Raw genomic sequence first — 16,749 nt, 5'->3', positions numbered from 1 at the left:
TTGACCCGAGTCAAACCCCTGCCAGGGAGCATGCTGAAAGTAAAACGGCCCAACATGGCTTTGTTTGTCTGTCTAACATACAGCCCTCGTTTCCCACCTGGTAAAACAGGGCTTCTCCTGTGTTTCAGACAACTTGTGCAGCCCCAAAATAGAGGTGAAACCACAAGAGGATGATTTCTTCCATCCTCTCATTGCTCAAGCAGGCCAGTAAAGGAGGGCAGGGCAGGTGGACTTCAGCCAGAGACTTTTGATCTGAAGACCAAGTGCTGAGCACAGCAAAAGCTACCAGCAAGGAGATAGCACTGTGGCAGTGCTATAGTTGAAGGAATTGTAAGTAGATTGCAATCCAAAAAGAAAGAAAGAAAGAAAGAAAGAGAGAGAGAGAGAGAGAGAGAGAGAGAGAGAGAGAGAGAGAGAGAGAGAAAGAAAGAAAGAAAGAAAGAAAGAAAGAAAGAAAGAAAGAAAGAAAGAAAGAAAGAAAGAAAGAAAGAAAGAAAGAAAGAAAGAAAGAAAGAAAGAAAGAAAGAAAGAAAGAAAGAAAGAAAGAAAAAGAAAGAAAGAAAGAACTTACTAAAGGAAATCTAGGAGCAGCTGAGCAGCTGAAAATACAGTGAATAATAATGCATAAGACTCCAAGTCTAGAAGAGAGAGAGGATGAAATAAGAGGGCATGAGAAAAATACCAAGTGTGGTCTCTGTCTTTAAAATATAAAACATTGTTGAGCAGTGGTCAACATCAGATATATCACCCTATGTGCCTGTGATCTTTGTGCATGGCTGTCAGAGCAGATGCTTAGTCTGCAATCATTTATGGAGTGTGGAACAAGGTGCTGTATGAGAGCACAAGACAAATGTATTTCTCATCACCTGTGCTATCCAGCATTCCCTTAACACTGCTCTTGAATGGTTTATTGATAAAGGCTTTGTAACAACTCACTTCTCCTTTTGCCTTTTCTAATTACCTTCGTCTCTTCTTTAGAGGTGCAGCAGAAAGTGTTGCTGGCTTGTTCTTCACTGGCTTGTGGGACAGTGCTTCAACTTTGGCGATGGACCAGAAGGACTGAAGAGCACTTTGGCTCCTACCCATGTTTCTCAGAGCTGCTAAAACAAGACCAACGAAGATGTTCACCAGACTCCAAGTCCTTGCGCTAGCTTTGTTTTCCAAAGGAGTTTTCCTTTCCCTAAGTGACCACAGCTTTGTAAGAAAGGAAATCAAGATAGAAGGAGACCTGGTCTTAGGTGGCTTATTCCCAATCAATGAAAAAGGCACCGGGATAGAAGAATGTGGGAGAATCAATGAAGACCGAGGCATACAGCGCTTGGAGGCCATGCTGTTTGCCATTGACGAAATCAACAGAGACAACTACTTGCTACCAGGAATTAAGCTTGGAGTCCACATCTTGGACACATGTTCCAGGGATACATATGCCTTAGAACAGTCTTTGGAGTTTGTCAGGGCATCTTTGACTAAAGTGGACGAAACAGAATATATGTGCCCAGATGGCTCGTACGCCATTCAAGAGAATTTACCTTTACTCATTGCAGGAGTCATAGGCGGTTCCTACAGCAGCGTCTCCATACAGGTAAGACCCAGTATCCCTGGCAGGTGAGAATCTTTTATCTACCATTCCCGTGAATTTCTGCTCATATAGGATGGACAAAAATCAAGTCTTAGATCAATCAGTTTACCCTGAGGTTCAATCTAGCTTATAATCCTTTACTGAATTTGTATTAGTTTGATTTATCCTTTAAAACACTTGCTGTAGTTCAGCTGCAGAACATCTCTGCCAGCTGCTCACTTCCTCTAGTCATGATGTATCCTGGGAGCATTTGAATTTTCCTCGAGTCTTAGTATTTATTTTGAACTTTGGATTTCATGAGACTTCTATATACCTATGCTTAGATCTCTGCTTTCACATCAATAATAAATAATGACATCTATATTTCTGGATATATGTATGCCTGTCATGCTATGTTTACATGCTATTTGTCATGTAAACAGTAGAGATTTAAAATGAAAGAAGAAATCTTTGTCTTACTTCCAGGGTGTAATAAAGCAAAAAAGGCACACTAGCCAGAAACTAGAATTACACCTGACCCAAGGGATTACAAGCATTTACCATCTAATTAAGCACACTGAAGTCAGTGAAAATTATTCTGCTGACTTCAACGAGCGAGGTCTCAAATATCGCATGCAGACAATACAGTTTCTAAATGGATTCTAAATTTCTTCTCTTTCCTTTAGCTTTCATATGTTGTTCATACAAAGAAAGATTTTGCCAGGAAATGTTGCCTGTCAGAGTCCAGTGTAAGCAGCGTCAGAAGTCCAGCACAGAAGGCAGATGCCCTCAGTATTTCTTGCTTCCTTCTTCTGGCACATTGTGCATAAGCACAGATTTGTTTCAACAAATCACTTTTTTTTTTTTTTTGGTGCAGTGCATGCCTTGTCTGTGTAACCACAGAAGGGAACAAGTGGACAAATAGTTACCCATACCACAGGAGAATAGTTTTGGCTGAGAAAAAGTTCAGCTGTCTCTTAGAGAAGTGTTTTTGTCCTACCATGGACCAGTTGGGGTGTCAGGGAAGTATCCAACAGAAGTTATGTGGATATGATCGCTTTAAGTTCAAAGAACAAGTTCCAGGTCTGGAAAAGACATCTGAAGAGAAATGATAGCTACAAAACCTTGATTAACAGAGAGCATTAAGGAAATCATTATCCATTGTGTCTTCCAGTCAGACAAAGGGTACATCAAGTGAAAGCAGCAAATGGCATTCTATTGTGAATGCTAAAAATTAACCCAGCTTAACAAGTGACTAGGAAAAATCAGGACATTCTGTGTAGATACCATCCTTGGCTCATCAGTTCCCAGAAATGCAAGTATCTCAGTGCTGGTAAAATATTTTGAGGAAGAAATATTACATGTTTACCTAATCCCACTGGCGGAGAGACACCAGTGACTTCACTGTACCTTTGGTCTGGCTGTTTGCAGCCAGCCTGTTTTTCAGTCCTCTCTAAATTCAAGCATGTCCAAAGGACATAAAGTAGCCTAAAAGGCATATCCATAGAAGTATTTACCATGGAGGGAACAGTACAGGCATTTCCTTCCCTCCCAGACACCCCGAGGCAGTCACACCACACTCCTAAAATGTCCTAAGGCTTCTTCTAAAACATCTGTCAGTCTGTCCCTTTGAAGCCAGTCTCTGACTGACGCAAGATTAAATCCATATGTGAAGAGGCAGATTGGATGCAATACACATTGAATATATTATATGTACCGATATCTCAAATTCCAAAAGCTTGGGTTTGGAGCAGCTGTCAGATGGAAATCAGAAGTCCTGATAAGAGACTCTCTCATTTTGTATATGTGAAAAATGGCAATAAAAGTGTATGCATATCTGTATATGCACCCAATTTTCAAAAATTATTAATAATGATGAAACAATAGAGTACTCTATACATAGTTTCCCTATAGTTGCCAGTAGTTGTTCAAACATAAGATCTTTCTTGCACGGCTCTTTAGAAAAAAATAAATAGATTCACAAATTATGTTGTGTGTCATTGAGTCTATTTTCCAGCTAGAAAAGAGCTACTCAGTAGATTACTTCCCCTTGACATAGATTAGGTTAGCTGTTCTCCAGTCCATTTCTTCTAACTTTCCTCTAGATTTCAAATTATCTAGAAAATATTTAATAAAGACATTAATTCCTTTTGCTCATATAGCTAAGATAGCTAGTCGTGTCTTCTTTCTGAAAAGAAAATCTCTATCGAGAAAAAGGGGCACTGCAGGCTCAAGCCTGAAGACATAAGGACTTCAGAGCACTAAAACCAAACATTTTGGTGCCATGCCAGAAGAGGCTGTCAAATTTACAAATACTGTCACCTGTACACCATAGCTGCTGCAGCAGCTGTAATCCTTTCCGTGCTGAATGTGAGAGCACCTTGGTAGGTGCAGGTATGAGGCTGAGCACCCCCTGGTCCTGTGCTTCCAAACAGCCCTTGGGGTGCTGGGGACTTTCCCTTGTAGCCCTGACAAGTGTTTCTCTTTTGCCTGAGAGCTATAACCAGCATAAAGTCCACAGCACAGTTTCTCAGCCTTAAAATAAACTGTGCTGAGCCCTTCAGACAAGAAACTATTTTTTTTGTTTTGTTTTGTTTTTTTCCTCCCATGAATTCATCATTATATTTCAATACCTCCTTTTCACCTCCGTTCACCTTCCCTCTCCAGATTTCTGTCCGGACAGCTGTCTGCAAAATCACCTCATGATGCTCCTGCTGTCAGATTTCTGCTTCTTTCATTATCCTTCCACCAAGGAAAAAAGAATTTGCTGGTAAACCAGCAACGAACACCTTCCCCACTGAGTCAGTGTGCACGATAGGCACTTTTGCAGAGAGAAAAACAAGAGAATGCAGAATGCTTAATTGTTTTCTGGTCAGACTAGGCTATTATCGTTAATGATGATCTGGATAATTAGTTTTTAGATGGTGTGTTTAAATTAGCAGTGGGTCCAATCTGCACAGCATTTGATCCCTCAAAATCCAAGTCTAGCTTCTCAGTCAGTGGAAAAGCTTATTTTAAAAGTTTTTTTCATGATAAAAAAAAATCTGACCAGAACTGATTCTGGGATCAGAAGGTAAATTCTCCAAAGTTTGGAGGACTTTATTTTGGGATAGTGGTTTTCCAGCCTAGCCAGATTGTCTGCTGTCTCCTAGTTCACAACACAAATGTCAAACATATTTTCCTTGGAGAAGTTTAATGACATTGTAAAAAGGATAAGAAAAAAGCATTGCTCATTTGCATAGAGGAGCACCTGCTCATAATCCAAATGTCATGTTTAAAATACTCAGGTCAGCTCTGTCAGGAATAAGCCTGTGTAAGCAGGAATATGACTATTCAAGCATTGGATTTGTTCACCCGTTATCTTCTCTGTTTCTGAAAACTGGACCTATCTTCTGAAAATGAAGATTGTGCTGCATTCCCTGCAGACAGCTCTCTTAAAGACATTATTTTAGCTGGGCTGGGCTTTGTATTTTTATATCCACAATATCCATGCTGATGTAGGGCTCTAGCCATATGTAAAGTTTTCTTTATGTTACTGACCCACAAGATCTCCAGATGATAGTCATGGAAGGTTATTCCCTATTTAGAGCTTCATCCAGAAAAAATGCACAGAGTACAAACCATTGCCCAAATGACTTCTCTTGAATTCCTCTTTGTGTCTCAAACCATAGCAACAAACATTGGAGAAGGTTTAAAGTTACACTACTGCTATCACAAAAGCTAAGGTCTCTCTAAGTGAGTGACCATCTGGTGTGGAATTTGGAGTATGTACTCATTTACTGGCAATCTTTTCTTGGCTGTCATTTCTCTTTAGTCACACAAATTGGCCAAGGGCTTGTTGAGCCTGAAAACTAACCACCTACGTTTCCTTTCTCCAGGAATTAACCATCTTCCTTCCATCCACAGAGCCTAAACAATAGCCTGTGATTTCCCTGCCCACTGAAACCAATGCAAAATCCTCTTAGAAGGACTACATGCAAGAAAATGTTGTAACATAAGTGGTCCTGCCACCCTGCATTAGGAATACACCATAGGGAAATGGACAACATATGTGTGTGAGGGGCTGCCAGTGTTCACCAGGGACCACAGAGCATATATGCCATTTGTGTCGTGCTGTGTAGAAAAGCTTTCAATTGAACTGTGCAACATCCTTAGGTGATTTTGTGCTTATAACATTAACCAGATCCTTAGTGAAGGATCTTTTCTGTGAAAAGGGGCATCTGCCACTAATATTTAAGTTACATATGTTCTTTCTGACTTCTGTCTCCTTCAAGCTCCTTCCCCCTTTCATCTCAGTTCTTTCTCTCCCTCCTCTACCCCACAGCCAGGTCCTTTCTGTTTGTTCCTCTCTTTGTTTCTGTTCCACATTCAGAAACTGAGCATCCGCTAGGTTGAGGTTTTCAATGTGCCCAAACAGCATAGGACATGTGTTTCCTAAAGGCTTCAAAGAAATCTAGGTATACCTCCTTCTGGCTGCTTTCTTTGAAAATCTCAAGCTAACTGATGCTTTTGCAGTTTTGTTTGCTTGTTTGTTTGGGATTTTTTTCCCCTTCTGTGCGAGCATTTTCTCTTCTTGCCACATGGAAATGACTTTACAGGGGTGGGTAGCCATCCCCTGAGCTCACAGGTAAGGAGAAGGGAGCTTACCACGTTCCAAGTAAGAAAGGATGTAACTAAAAGAGAAACCGTCCAAGAATAGGAACTAGTTAGGGACATCTTGGCACCACCCACATTCATTCTGTCCCTTCTGACTAGGACTTATGCATCAGTTAATGAGTCTGAAACAACCATGTTTATCAATGATGGCTCTTTTAACTTCAGGAACTATTTCATGCTTTTAGAACCATCAACTGCAGTTTTAGTTCCTTTCTTTCAAAGCCTGTCAGCAGTGTAAACATGACATGAGTCACTTGTAGTCAGATTTAGGAAGTCTCAGAGTAGATGTCTCACTCCCCATGCACAAAGCAAGGTCTTCTGCACAGGTCTCTTCTCAGTGTGTTGGCTTAGCTCTAAGCTTATACTTGACTTCAACAATTAATGCTGCATGGAGGCAGAGTGCATATGTAACAGCTCATTTTGCTGTCCCCTGCAGAAACAACAACAATATTAAAAAGATTTCCAAATGATTCTGTTCTCAGAGTATGACATTTCTCTGCATGTCCTTCTTGGTTTAGTTTTGATTACACAGGATATGCATATAAAAAGATATTGCTTGGTCCTCCACAGAAATCCTAGATATCATTCTGTCAGTGTTCCCAATTTCTGGTGTTTCTTTTCATAGATGCGAGTATTTCACTGTTCAAACAGTGCTTCTCTAGATGTGACAACTATTGAGTCCTCTATAAACATCGAGCTACATTTTCCCATCTTTCTTGGCAAAATTTTCAGAAGAGCTAGACTGAAAACACTGCTTTCTTCTCCCCTCTCCTGTCAATCAACATATATATATACATATGTTTGGTAATTAATTTTGTTTTGTTTGTTTGTTTTTCCTAGTCATACATTATTTGGAATGAATTTTGTTAAAGAACACAAACTAACATTAGTAAACAGGTCTCCTAATACCAAAAAGAGAGGAAGCTGATGAAAACGACTGCCTCAGTCCTGCAACATGCCAGAAGATTGCACACAAATCTAAGCTCGGATGGCATTCCTAAATAAATTCACTATTTCTGGCTTAGTTCCTGTCTACTGACCTCAGCAGGGTGAGCTCCCAGGCTGTTATGCTAAAGGAGATCGTCACCTTGTCTGTCCTCTATCTAGTGCTGAAAATCTGTGCGTCGAGTTGCACCTGCAGAGTTTTTTTAGCTGCTGGGATCCCCTTCCTGAGTGTCATAGCCTGTTAGAGCATGTTGTGGTACCATGTGCACTCACTGCCCACACTTAACACAGGAAGGAAATAGGACTATGAGATGTTTTAGCAAGGCTTAAAAACTTTTGATGTGGATGGTTCACACCATCCCCAAGGGGAGAGCCATACCTTTGAGCCTACTGAATCCCAAAAGGACAGGAAAAGTTATGGTAGAGGCCATGAACATTAACCTTTCCTTGCAGCAATTCAGGTATGGTGAAAAATGGGCTAATTCAGGTAATCCAGGAGGTTATGAAGTAGGGACATGGTTTAGTGATGGGACTCAGTAGGTCAGGCTGATAGTAGGACTCAAGGATGTTGAAGGACTTTTCCAACCTAGATGTCTACGATCTCTTCAGTAACATTCATATTTATTGCTGACAGTGCAGTCAGCGAGGCTTGCTGTGTACTTGGCTGTACCTACAGAAACACAGCCGGCAGATAGATGGGAATTATTATTCCCTTTTGTTCACATTAGATAACATCTGGAATACTATGACTAACTTTTGGTCCCTCAATAAGAGAAAGATTTACTAAATAGAGGAGGATGAGGGGAAGGAGAGTCTGGAGCACATACGTTACAAATAAATAAATAAATAAAAAGAGGTAACTAGGTGTGTTTAGCCTGTAGAACAAAAGGCTTTTAGGGAACCCAATATCAGCCTTTAAGTAAGTAAGGGTTTGCCTTCAAGAAAACAATATTACTATTACTATTACTATTACTATTACTATTACTATTACTATTACTATTACTACTACTATTACCGAGTCTTACTGGGTCTTTACCAAGATGCATGACAAGAAGCTGGAAGAAAATGGTTATAAATTGAAAGAAAAGAGGTTCTAACTAGACATAAAATTTACAAAAGAGGAGCTAGGAGTATGGGGAGCGTATAAATGTATTTCTGTGTTCTGTTCTGGGCTCCCCGGTACAAAAAGACAGGAATATCCTGGAAGGAGTCCAGCAGAGGGCCACAAAGATGATGTGGGGCCCAGAGCATCTCCCCTGTGAGGAAAGGCTGAGAGACCTGGGTCTGTTCAGCCTGGAGAAGAGGAGACTGAGAGGGGATCTTATCAATGTGTACAAATACCTGAGGTGTGGGAGACAGAGGGATTTGGCCAAACTCTTTTCAGTGCTCTGTGGGGACAGGACAAGGGGCAATGGCCACAAAATGGAACCCAGGCAGTTCCGCACCAACATGCGAAAGAACTTCACGGTTCTTCACCCCACGGTGAGGGTGACGGAGCACTGGGACAGGCTGCCCAGGGAGGTTGTGGGGTCTCCTTCTCTGGAGATATTCAAGGCCCATCTGGGTGCCTACCTGGGCAGCCTGCTCTAGGGAATTTGCTTTGGCAGGGGGGTTGGACCTGATGATCTCTGGAGGTCCCTTCCAACCCCTACAATTCTGTGATTCTGTGATAACGGCCAGTGTAGGCAGAGAGAGGTACATGGTTTATTTTTGCACTAGGTTTACGCCCACCACTTATCATACAAATGATATCAGCCCATTCAGAACCAATGTTCCTCTCCTGCCTTTCTAGAATTGCACTTTCTGCTTTCATTTGGGTATTGTATTTTTTGAAAAAAGGGAAAATTCAGATAAGATAAAGAATATTTGCATTTTAATAAATGTTTAGCTATAGTTTGACCTGCAACTACCCAAAGAAAAAATAAAATAAAATAAAATAAAATAAAATAAAATAAAATAAAATAAAATAAAATAAAATAAAATAAAAAAGCACTCTAATTACCATCATTTAGAAATTAGATGCAATGCACACTTGCAGCAGCACACATTTCTTCAAAGCAGGAGATCAGCTCATGGGTTACAGCAATGATCTAGCCATTAGCAATTCCTTGAGACATGGCTTTGCCACGCTCTCACTGTAGGAAACTGGGCCAGCAACTTATCCTCAGGAATACAAAGATTTCTGGGGGGAAACCAAAGGCAGAAACTGAATCTCTGCCGTCTGTCTTTTAGGACAGATTGCAGCTTACTGGGACAGGGATTTCTCCAGTTTCTCAGTGGAGACAGTCCTCCTTTACCTCTCTGCCATTCTGCTCAGCAGCCTAATTTACTGTCTGTTCAAAACAACCACAGCAGTACTTCTCTGTCTCAAAGGAGCTCCATGAAATTAGATTCATTAAGCCATGTTAAGTACCATGAGATTCTCACATGGAAAATGTTTCAGAAGTGCAGAGCTCTGTGATTTAACAAGGACACTCCCCTGTCCAACCAACACATGATGCACACTTGTGTATTGTGTCAAACAAACCTTATCTGTTCTCACATTTATGAGATTTTTTTTATTTGTCCAAAGTGTTTACTGTGTTCCCCAAACATACACAGATTCAAACAGCCCACATGACAGTCTCTGGGCTGTTAAGAAGAAGGGAATTTTAACTAAAATGGAATAAACCAATGAAATAAATCTTATTACCAGGAAAAAAAAAAAAAAAAAAAAAAGCAAGAAAAAAAATAATGTCTACAGGATAGGCAAAGTGCTTGATGAGATTCAACAAATCTCCTTCAAAAAAAAAATCAAAAGACAAACCAAGGTTTCTGATACACAAGGATGTTTCCTACCTGACCCCATCTATCATCTGGACTATGAGATGGATGGAAATTCACTGGGAAACCAGATTTACGTGCTTGAAAGCTGTACCTCGTTCACTGCCCCTTGCAGGCACTTATCATGAAGCCATATTCAGTGCTATACACTGGCAATTTGCCATGAATATTTGTACGGCCCCTTATGTACAGAGCAGCAGCAGTAACAAACTGGAGCCATGGCATTGCGGAGGTGAAACAAGGGTAGCACTAGATCCTTGAAGATGTGGCCCCAGTACTGCCTGTTCCTACCAAGGGATTTGTATCACACTGGACTTCCTGCCCTGCTCATGTTGGGGAGTTCCTTACAACAGTTAGGTGTGCAACCATATTTGCTTGGGAAGTGGATGTGTGAGCTCAGGAGAGTGTCCATACCTATAAATCCAGCATCTTGATGACATTGTTTTCCCATCACTCTGGAAGCTGACTATATCAGCATGCATTGTTCACAGCAAACTGCACAAATCAGATGCTTTAAAATTGCAGTTAAAGAGATCCAGCCTTATTTTCAAAGGTGCTAAGCATCTGCAAAGCCCAACAGTTTCAACAGCAATATATATATATATATTATCTATCTATATATATAAGCTACTACTGCTTACTTAAGTGCCAACGCATGCATTTCATGCACCATGGGTTGATTAAATTGCTGCCTGGAGGTTTGCCAAAATGGATTATTTCGCTTAACAAAAGCTAGATGTGCACTGCAGTTCTGTAGCACGCAACCCGAGGCAACACAGAGTTACATTGTAGGTATGCCTGCAGTGGTTCAGGCTTAGTACAGGTAATTCTAGTTCATATTATGCTGTCCTGTACTACAACGGTACTCTGCAGAATAGACATAGCCTTAGGCATCAGATCTCCTCTGAACCTGTTGCCTCTGTCTTTATCTTGCTAGTCTGATTTTCAGAATTAAATGTTCAGATAAGCACAGAAATACCTGGAAAGGTGGGACCATTGTCGAACTGGCTGCATCACCTAAAAACCCATGACCAGGACTCTTTTGAAAAATCAATCCTTAAAATCAAAATGCTAAAATATTGCAGGGAAAATAAATAAATAAATACAAAAAAAAAATCTAAATTTCCAGAGGAGTTTCTTGATCTGAATCAATACCAGATACAGCTTATCTGAGCTCCATCATCAGTCGTAGCTCAGGGTAACTATCCTCTGTGATTAATCAGGCTTTTTATTTTATTTATTTATTTATTTTTGGCTATGGAAAAAAATACAGACAGCACTAAAGAGCATTGCAGCAAACAGCATTGCATTAGGAAAGCTTACTTCTCCCCATAGCACAGGAAGCAGAATTACAAGCAGTTTGCAGTGGCCCTAAAAGTATAAAAACATTCAAGGCACAGGGCCTCATGTGAAATTGGGAAGTAGTTCTGTTTCCCTGTATAGGGGTAGCTTTGTTGTTTGAACTAAAATAAACTAACTAACAAAATAAATAAAAATAGAAAAACTGCTATATTTGTTAGGACTATCTTTTGGGGGGTGCTAAAGGCTTAACTACACACTAAATAACACCAATTTAGGTAGAAAATTGAATTCTTTTTTAGACAAATTGAGGGAAAAAAGTGCAGAGTTATATGTGTACATATCCTTGTTATGGTCCAGCTCAAATAAAATAATTCCTGCTAGAATAAACTGAGACAAGAATAGCAATAGCAGCCCACACAGTTCTACAATAAATGTTCTGGAATAGCTACACTGAGGACATTCTTATCACCAAATCAAAGTGCTCTTTTTGAGTGAGGACATGTGAACCTGTGAATATATGGACATAATCAAAAGTTACAGAGCCACAGAAGTTGAACGATGTTCTCAGACTATCCATTGCACCCTGATGACAAGGCTCTCAGCCCAACCCATTGCTTTATGTCTGTTAGTTTAAATGACCACCATGAAAATCAAATTCCTCAGTTCTAGAAAAAAGAAAGAAAGAAAGAAAAAGAAAGAAAAAGAAAGAAAGAAAGAAAGAAAGAAAGAAAGAAAGAAAGAAAGAAAGAAAGAAAGAAAGAAAGAAAGAAAGAAAGAAAGAAAGAAAGAAAGAAAGAAAGAAAGAAAGAAAGAAGGAAGGAAGGAAGGAAGGAAGGAAGGAAGGAAGGAAGGAAGGAAGGAAGGAAGGAAGGAAGGAAGGAAGGAAGGAAGGAAGGAAGGAAGGAAGGAAGGAAGGAAAGAAAGAAAGAAAGAAAGAAAGAAAGAAAGAAAGAAAGAAAGAAAGAAAGAAAGAAAGAAAGAAAGAAAGAAAGAAAGAAAGAAAGAAAGAAAGAAAGAAAGAAAGAAAGAAAGAAAGAAAGAAAGAAAGAAAGAAAGAAAAAGAAAGAGGAGTTTAATGCATGTTACCACTTGGCAGGGTGGTTAGGAATGCATCAGCTGTTTTCTGAAGGACAGTAACTTGTTCAGCCACATTTCCCTGACATGTGCCTACACCCTTAGGCAACACCACAGGGCATTATCCCAAGCTTCCCATCAGGACACACCATCCAAGCAGTATAGACAAGGCTTTACTTTCATTTAAACTAGAGCAAACTACTCCCAGATGTCTTTTTTACTATGGCATGGCTCAGCTCCCCACATACAGACATCTAGAGACTTAAGATGCCAGCGTCTTGCTGGTGTCCCAGAAGGACAGGAGGATGGAGTGTCCCTAGGTCCCATGTTTCAGACAGCCCAGGGTGCTGTGGAAGTCTCTGCACATATGGAAAGGCAGCAGACGCTTTTATCAACATCCTTAATCTCTAATTGTCCAAACACCTCTTATTGAAAACCACTATTTTCTGCCTTTCTCTAGATTTTTCTATACATTTTTTTAACACTACCCTTTAAAAATCTGTGTTCTCATTCTTCCTTCCAGGTGGCAAATTTGCTCAGACTCTTCCAGATCCCCCAGATAAGCTATGCCTCCACCAGTGCCAAGCTGAGCGACAAATCCCGCTATGACTATTTTGCGCGGACAGTGCCACCCGACTTCTACCAAGCGAAAGCCATGGCTGAGATCCTACGGTTCTTCAACTGGACCTACGTGTCAACGGTTGCCTCAGAAGGAGACTACGGGGAGACAGGGATTGAAGCCTTTGAGCAGGAAGCTCGCCTCCGCAACATCTGCATTGCCACCTCCGAGAAGGTGGGACGGTCCAACATTAGGAAGTCCTATGATGGTGTGATCAGAGAGTTGCTCCAGAAGCCCAATGCCAGAGTGGTGGTGCTCTTCATGCGAGGTGATGACTCTCGGGAGCTCATTGCAGCTGCCAACCGCTTCAACGTTTCCTTTACTTGGATCGCCAGTGATGGATGGGGAGCACAGGAGAGTATTGTCAAAGGTAATGAGCACATAGCTTCTGGGGCAATAACCCTGGAACTTGCTTCCCATCCGGTTAAAGAGTTTGACAGGTATTTCCAAAGCCTCAGTCCTTACAATAACAGGCGTAACCCTTGGTTCAAGGACTTCTGGGAGCAAAAATTCCAGTGTAATCTCCAGAACCGAAAGCCACATAAAAAGACTTGTGACAAGCACTTCACCATTAACAGTTCCAATTATGAGCAAGAATCCAAGATCATGTTTGTTGTGAATGCTGTGTATGCGATGGCCCACGCCTTGCATAAAATGCAGCGGACTCTGTGTCCAAACACCACCAAGCTCTGTGATGCCATGAAACATCTGGATGGCAAGAAGCTGTACAAAGATTACCTCCTGAAAGTAAACTTTACAGGTAATAACTATGCTTTCAGTATGTACGGAATATCACTGTAATTAATGAAATGTTCATTGGTCACAGTAAAAGCCAACTGAATTCCCAGTAGCCCCTCATATCAGAGTTCAAGCCAGGGCCATATCCAGTCAGAAACACTTCTATCATAAGAAGAGAGAAAGAAGAGGGATAGAAAAAAAAAAAAAAAAAAAAAAAAAAGAAACCAGTTTTCTTGCAGCTTCCAGAAGAAGGAAGAAGTGGAGGTGGCAACAGTTGGTCTTGGAAATGTTATCCTCCATCCTCTACACTTCTGTACACCAACCTCCATTTCATTCATAGCCAATTTGTCTTTTGCTAGGCATGTCTGGAGGCCAGTGACCATTTCACCACCTGCTAAGCTGGGCAACAGCCTGCTATGCCTATGCCAAGAGTTGGCCTTCTCTTCATCATTTGTTACGAGAATTTGCATAATAGTTGGACCCTGATCAATGACCAGTGTCCCTGCAGTAGTAAAACAATTCCTGCCATAGAATCAGATCAGTATAAAATATTTAAATATGTGAGACAGAGCCATTACCTGTGTTACAGATCTCCATGATCTTTAAGCTTTATGACCAAGTACAAAAAGCTAGATTAAAGGTTCACAGGTGAGTTGTGAAGAGGGAGTGGGTGATCTGGTGATGATGTTTGAAAACCCTCATTTGAGCATTGCATGCCAAACATGGTGACACCTAGCCCAATCAACATTATGTTTGTATTTTGTCTGCTCCTAAAGACTGCTATATGAGAAAGAATAGTTGAATACCATCTCACACATAGATGCATAGCCAATGTACATATATCACATGAAGTGCTGTAATTGTATTTCAATCATTTATTAACTTAATGTGTCAAAGAAAACAGCAAGGGACAACCTTTTAGACTTAAATAGTCTTTAGACTAAAGAATCAACCTTTTAGACCTTATGGAAAATAAGAAGTAACCACCATTTCTCCTCCCCTTCCATACCACACAATACATAGGAAATATTTTCTTATTTGTTTACACTTATCCTCAAAGATACTTGAATGTCCTGAAGTTGCTGAAACAAAAGGGATTTAGGAGCACTGCAATTTACAGGAGCTAGGTACTAACAGGTTGATTAGAAGGGATGGCAGAGGTGAGCAATGCCTCAGCAGTTCTGCCCCTGCCAGAGACAATTAGGGTAGTAGCAGCCTACCCAATCCAGTACATCCAGTCAATTCAGTAACTTAAATGTTTAAAATTTTGAAACATTATCTGGCATTTTAATGGGTTTAAATGCATACATTCTTTAAAGAGTCCAGCTTTAGTCTGTTGCTAGACAATCTTGGTTACAGTACATGATTAATAATTTTTCTACCATGCAGAGTTCCTTAAGCACTCAAACACTTTCCCACTCAACATTTAGACATGAAGTCAAAATATTTACATTTATGTTTGTGATTGACCAAAACTCCAGGCAAAAATTCATTTAGATACAGTCAGAAATTTTCATTTTAATTGTGACTAAAATATATTTTATACTGTTTATGAATTAAAAGTTGAATCTGTCCAAGCTAAATAAATAATAACAATAATTCAAAACACATCATTTTGTGACTTCGGAAACAGAAGACTACTTGGAATTAAGTGAATTATTTTAAAAGTCAACATGGAAATCTTTGAAACTCTGAAAAGCTTTAGTTTCTATTAATTTTCATTTCCAATTTGTAATGTTAAGATTCTGGTGAGTTCTTTTCTAATAGTCTTGTTCCATATGTATTATTGCTAGCTTAGAACATGTTTTGCTCATCTCCTTTTTCTTTTTTATCAGTTCTTCCATTATAATGTGAATCCATGTTTTTAATGTCTGTAATTTTTGAAACCAGATGACTGATTTCCAAGTAGTGAAAGAATCAGCAAGTTTCCAAACACTTCTTTTCAGTAAGTTGTGAAATTTTAATCCACACAAGTTTTGTCATTGATTACCATGAGATGAAGAAATTACCTTTGCTCTTTTCTGGTTGAAGAAAGTCTTTGGGTGTGTTGTTAATGCAATTTCAGGATCCTCCTGCATAGTACATTTGGTCAATGATCAAATGATCAGTGCACAGAGAGGGTAGTATGGATGCTATCAGCCCATCAGCTACACTAAAACCAAATGAGATTGCAGCTTTTCTCACTTATTTAACACAGTTTAATGCACACCAATCAAAAGGAATCAGGAAATAAACAGAACAAAAGTGATAACCATGTTTGCTCACCCACAAATAACTATTTAAGAAATGTCTTCTGTTCTGAAAGCAACAGGTACAGATAGATGTGCTTCACGTGCATAAACCTGCAGTAGGTATCACCTTGCAACTTAACATGAAAATATCTGACATTTAAGAGGCCCTGAATATGTTCTCCTTGCTTCCCAATGCAATGGTGTACTTCAAAGACACCAGTCAGGGCAAATGACAGGGTGCAATTATATGATTGGTGTGAGACTATGCAATTTTAGACACTTTTTAACCTTCCACACTTTAACTAGTTTTAGTCATTCTCCAATTATAGTTTTCAGAGAGGATCAGCACTCACAGAGGGAGATCCGGCCCACGTGAAATATGATTTGCCCCGATATCTCTTTCAACTGACTACAGAAGAAGCTTAGAGCAACTGAGATTCCCATTTACTGTTTAGCTGAAAGCCTGAGGTAAGCCTCTCAGGCACAGCAATAATGGGATCTGTAGAGAAATACTCAGCATCAGCTAATAGCATGGTTGGAGAATAGGACTGGTCAGGAGCTGTGCACTCCCATGCAACCACTACCACTGACATGCTGTGTGACAGGTATTTCAAGAACATCTCTGGGGTCCTACTTATTTCTTCCTTTTCCTTAAATTGAAATAACTCCACGGAACTGTAATGTGGCACAAAGGCATACTGAGATTTCATTCCTTGTTGTCTGTGAGATACACTCAGCACTTATTTTTCTTGCAAGTCAATAAGATGCATGTGGCAAATACGATATCCTGAATATTTTCTGTA

General features: G+C 40.0%; 1 protein-coding gene across 6 annotated transcripts in view; it reads left to right on the top strand.

Annotated features, from left to right (window-relative positions):
- The window catches only part of GRM3 (glutamate metabotropic receptor 3), a 106,324-nt gene that overhangs the window by 60,485 nt on the left and 29,090 nt on the right, over positions 1-16,749 (top strand). For all 6 annotated transcript variants that reach the window (XM_072025937.1, XM_072025975.1, XM_072025916.1 and 3 more), the window contains 2 exons: positions 979-1,582; positions 12,882-13,737. In XM_072025937.1, the coding sequence (XP_071882038.1) occupies positions 1,085-1,582; positions 12,882-13,737 (1,354 nt within the window). In that variant the 5' untranslated portion in view covers positions 979-1,084. The remainder of the gene's footprint in view (positions 1-978; positions 1,583-12,881; positions 13,738-16,749) is intronic.

Source organism: Anas platyrhynchos, chromosome 1, assembly GCF_047663525.1.
Source record: "Anas platyrhynchos isolate ZD024472 breed Pekin duck chromosome 1, IASCAAS_PekinDuck_T2T, whole genome shotgun sequence".
Classification (NCBI taxonomy): Eukaryota; Metazoa; Chordata; class Aves; order Anseriformes; family Anatidae; genus Anas; species Anas platyrhynchos.
Note: the sequence above shows the minus strand (reverse complement) of the source record. Positions and strands in the feature narration are given on the sequence as shown.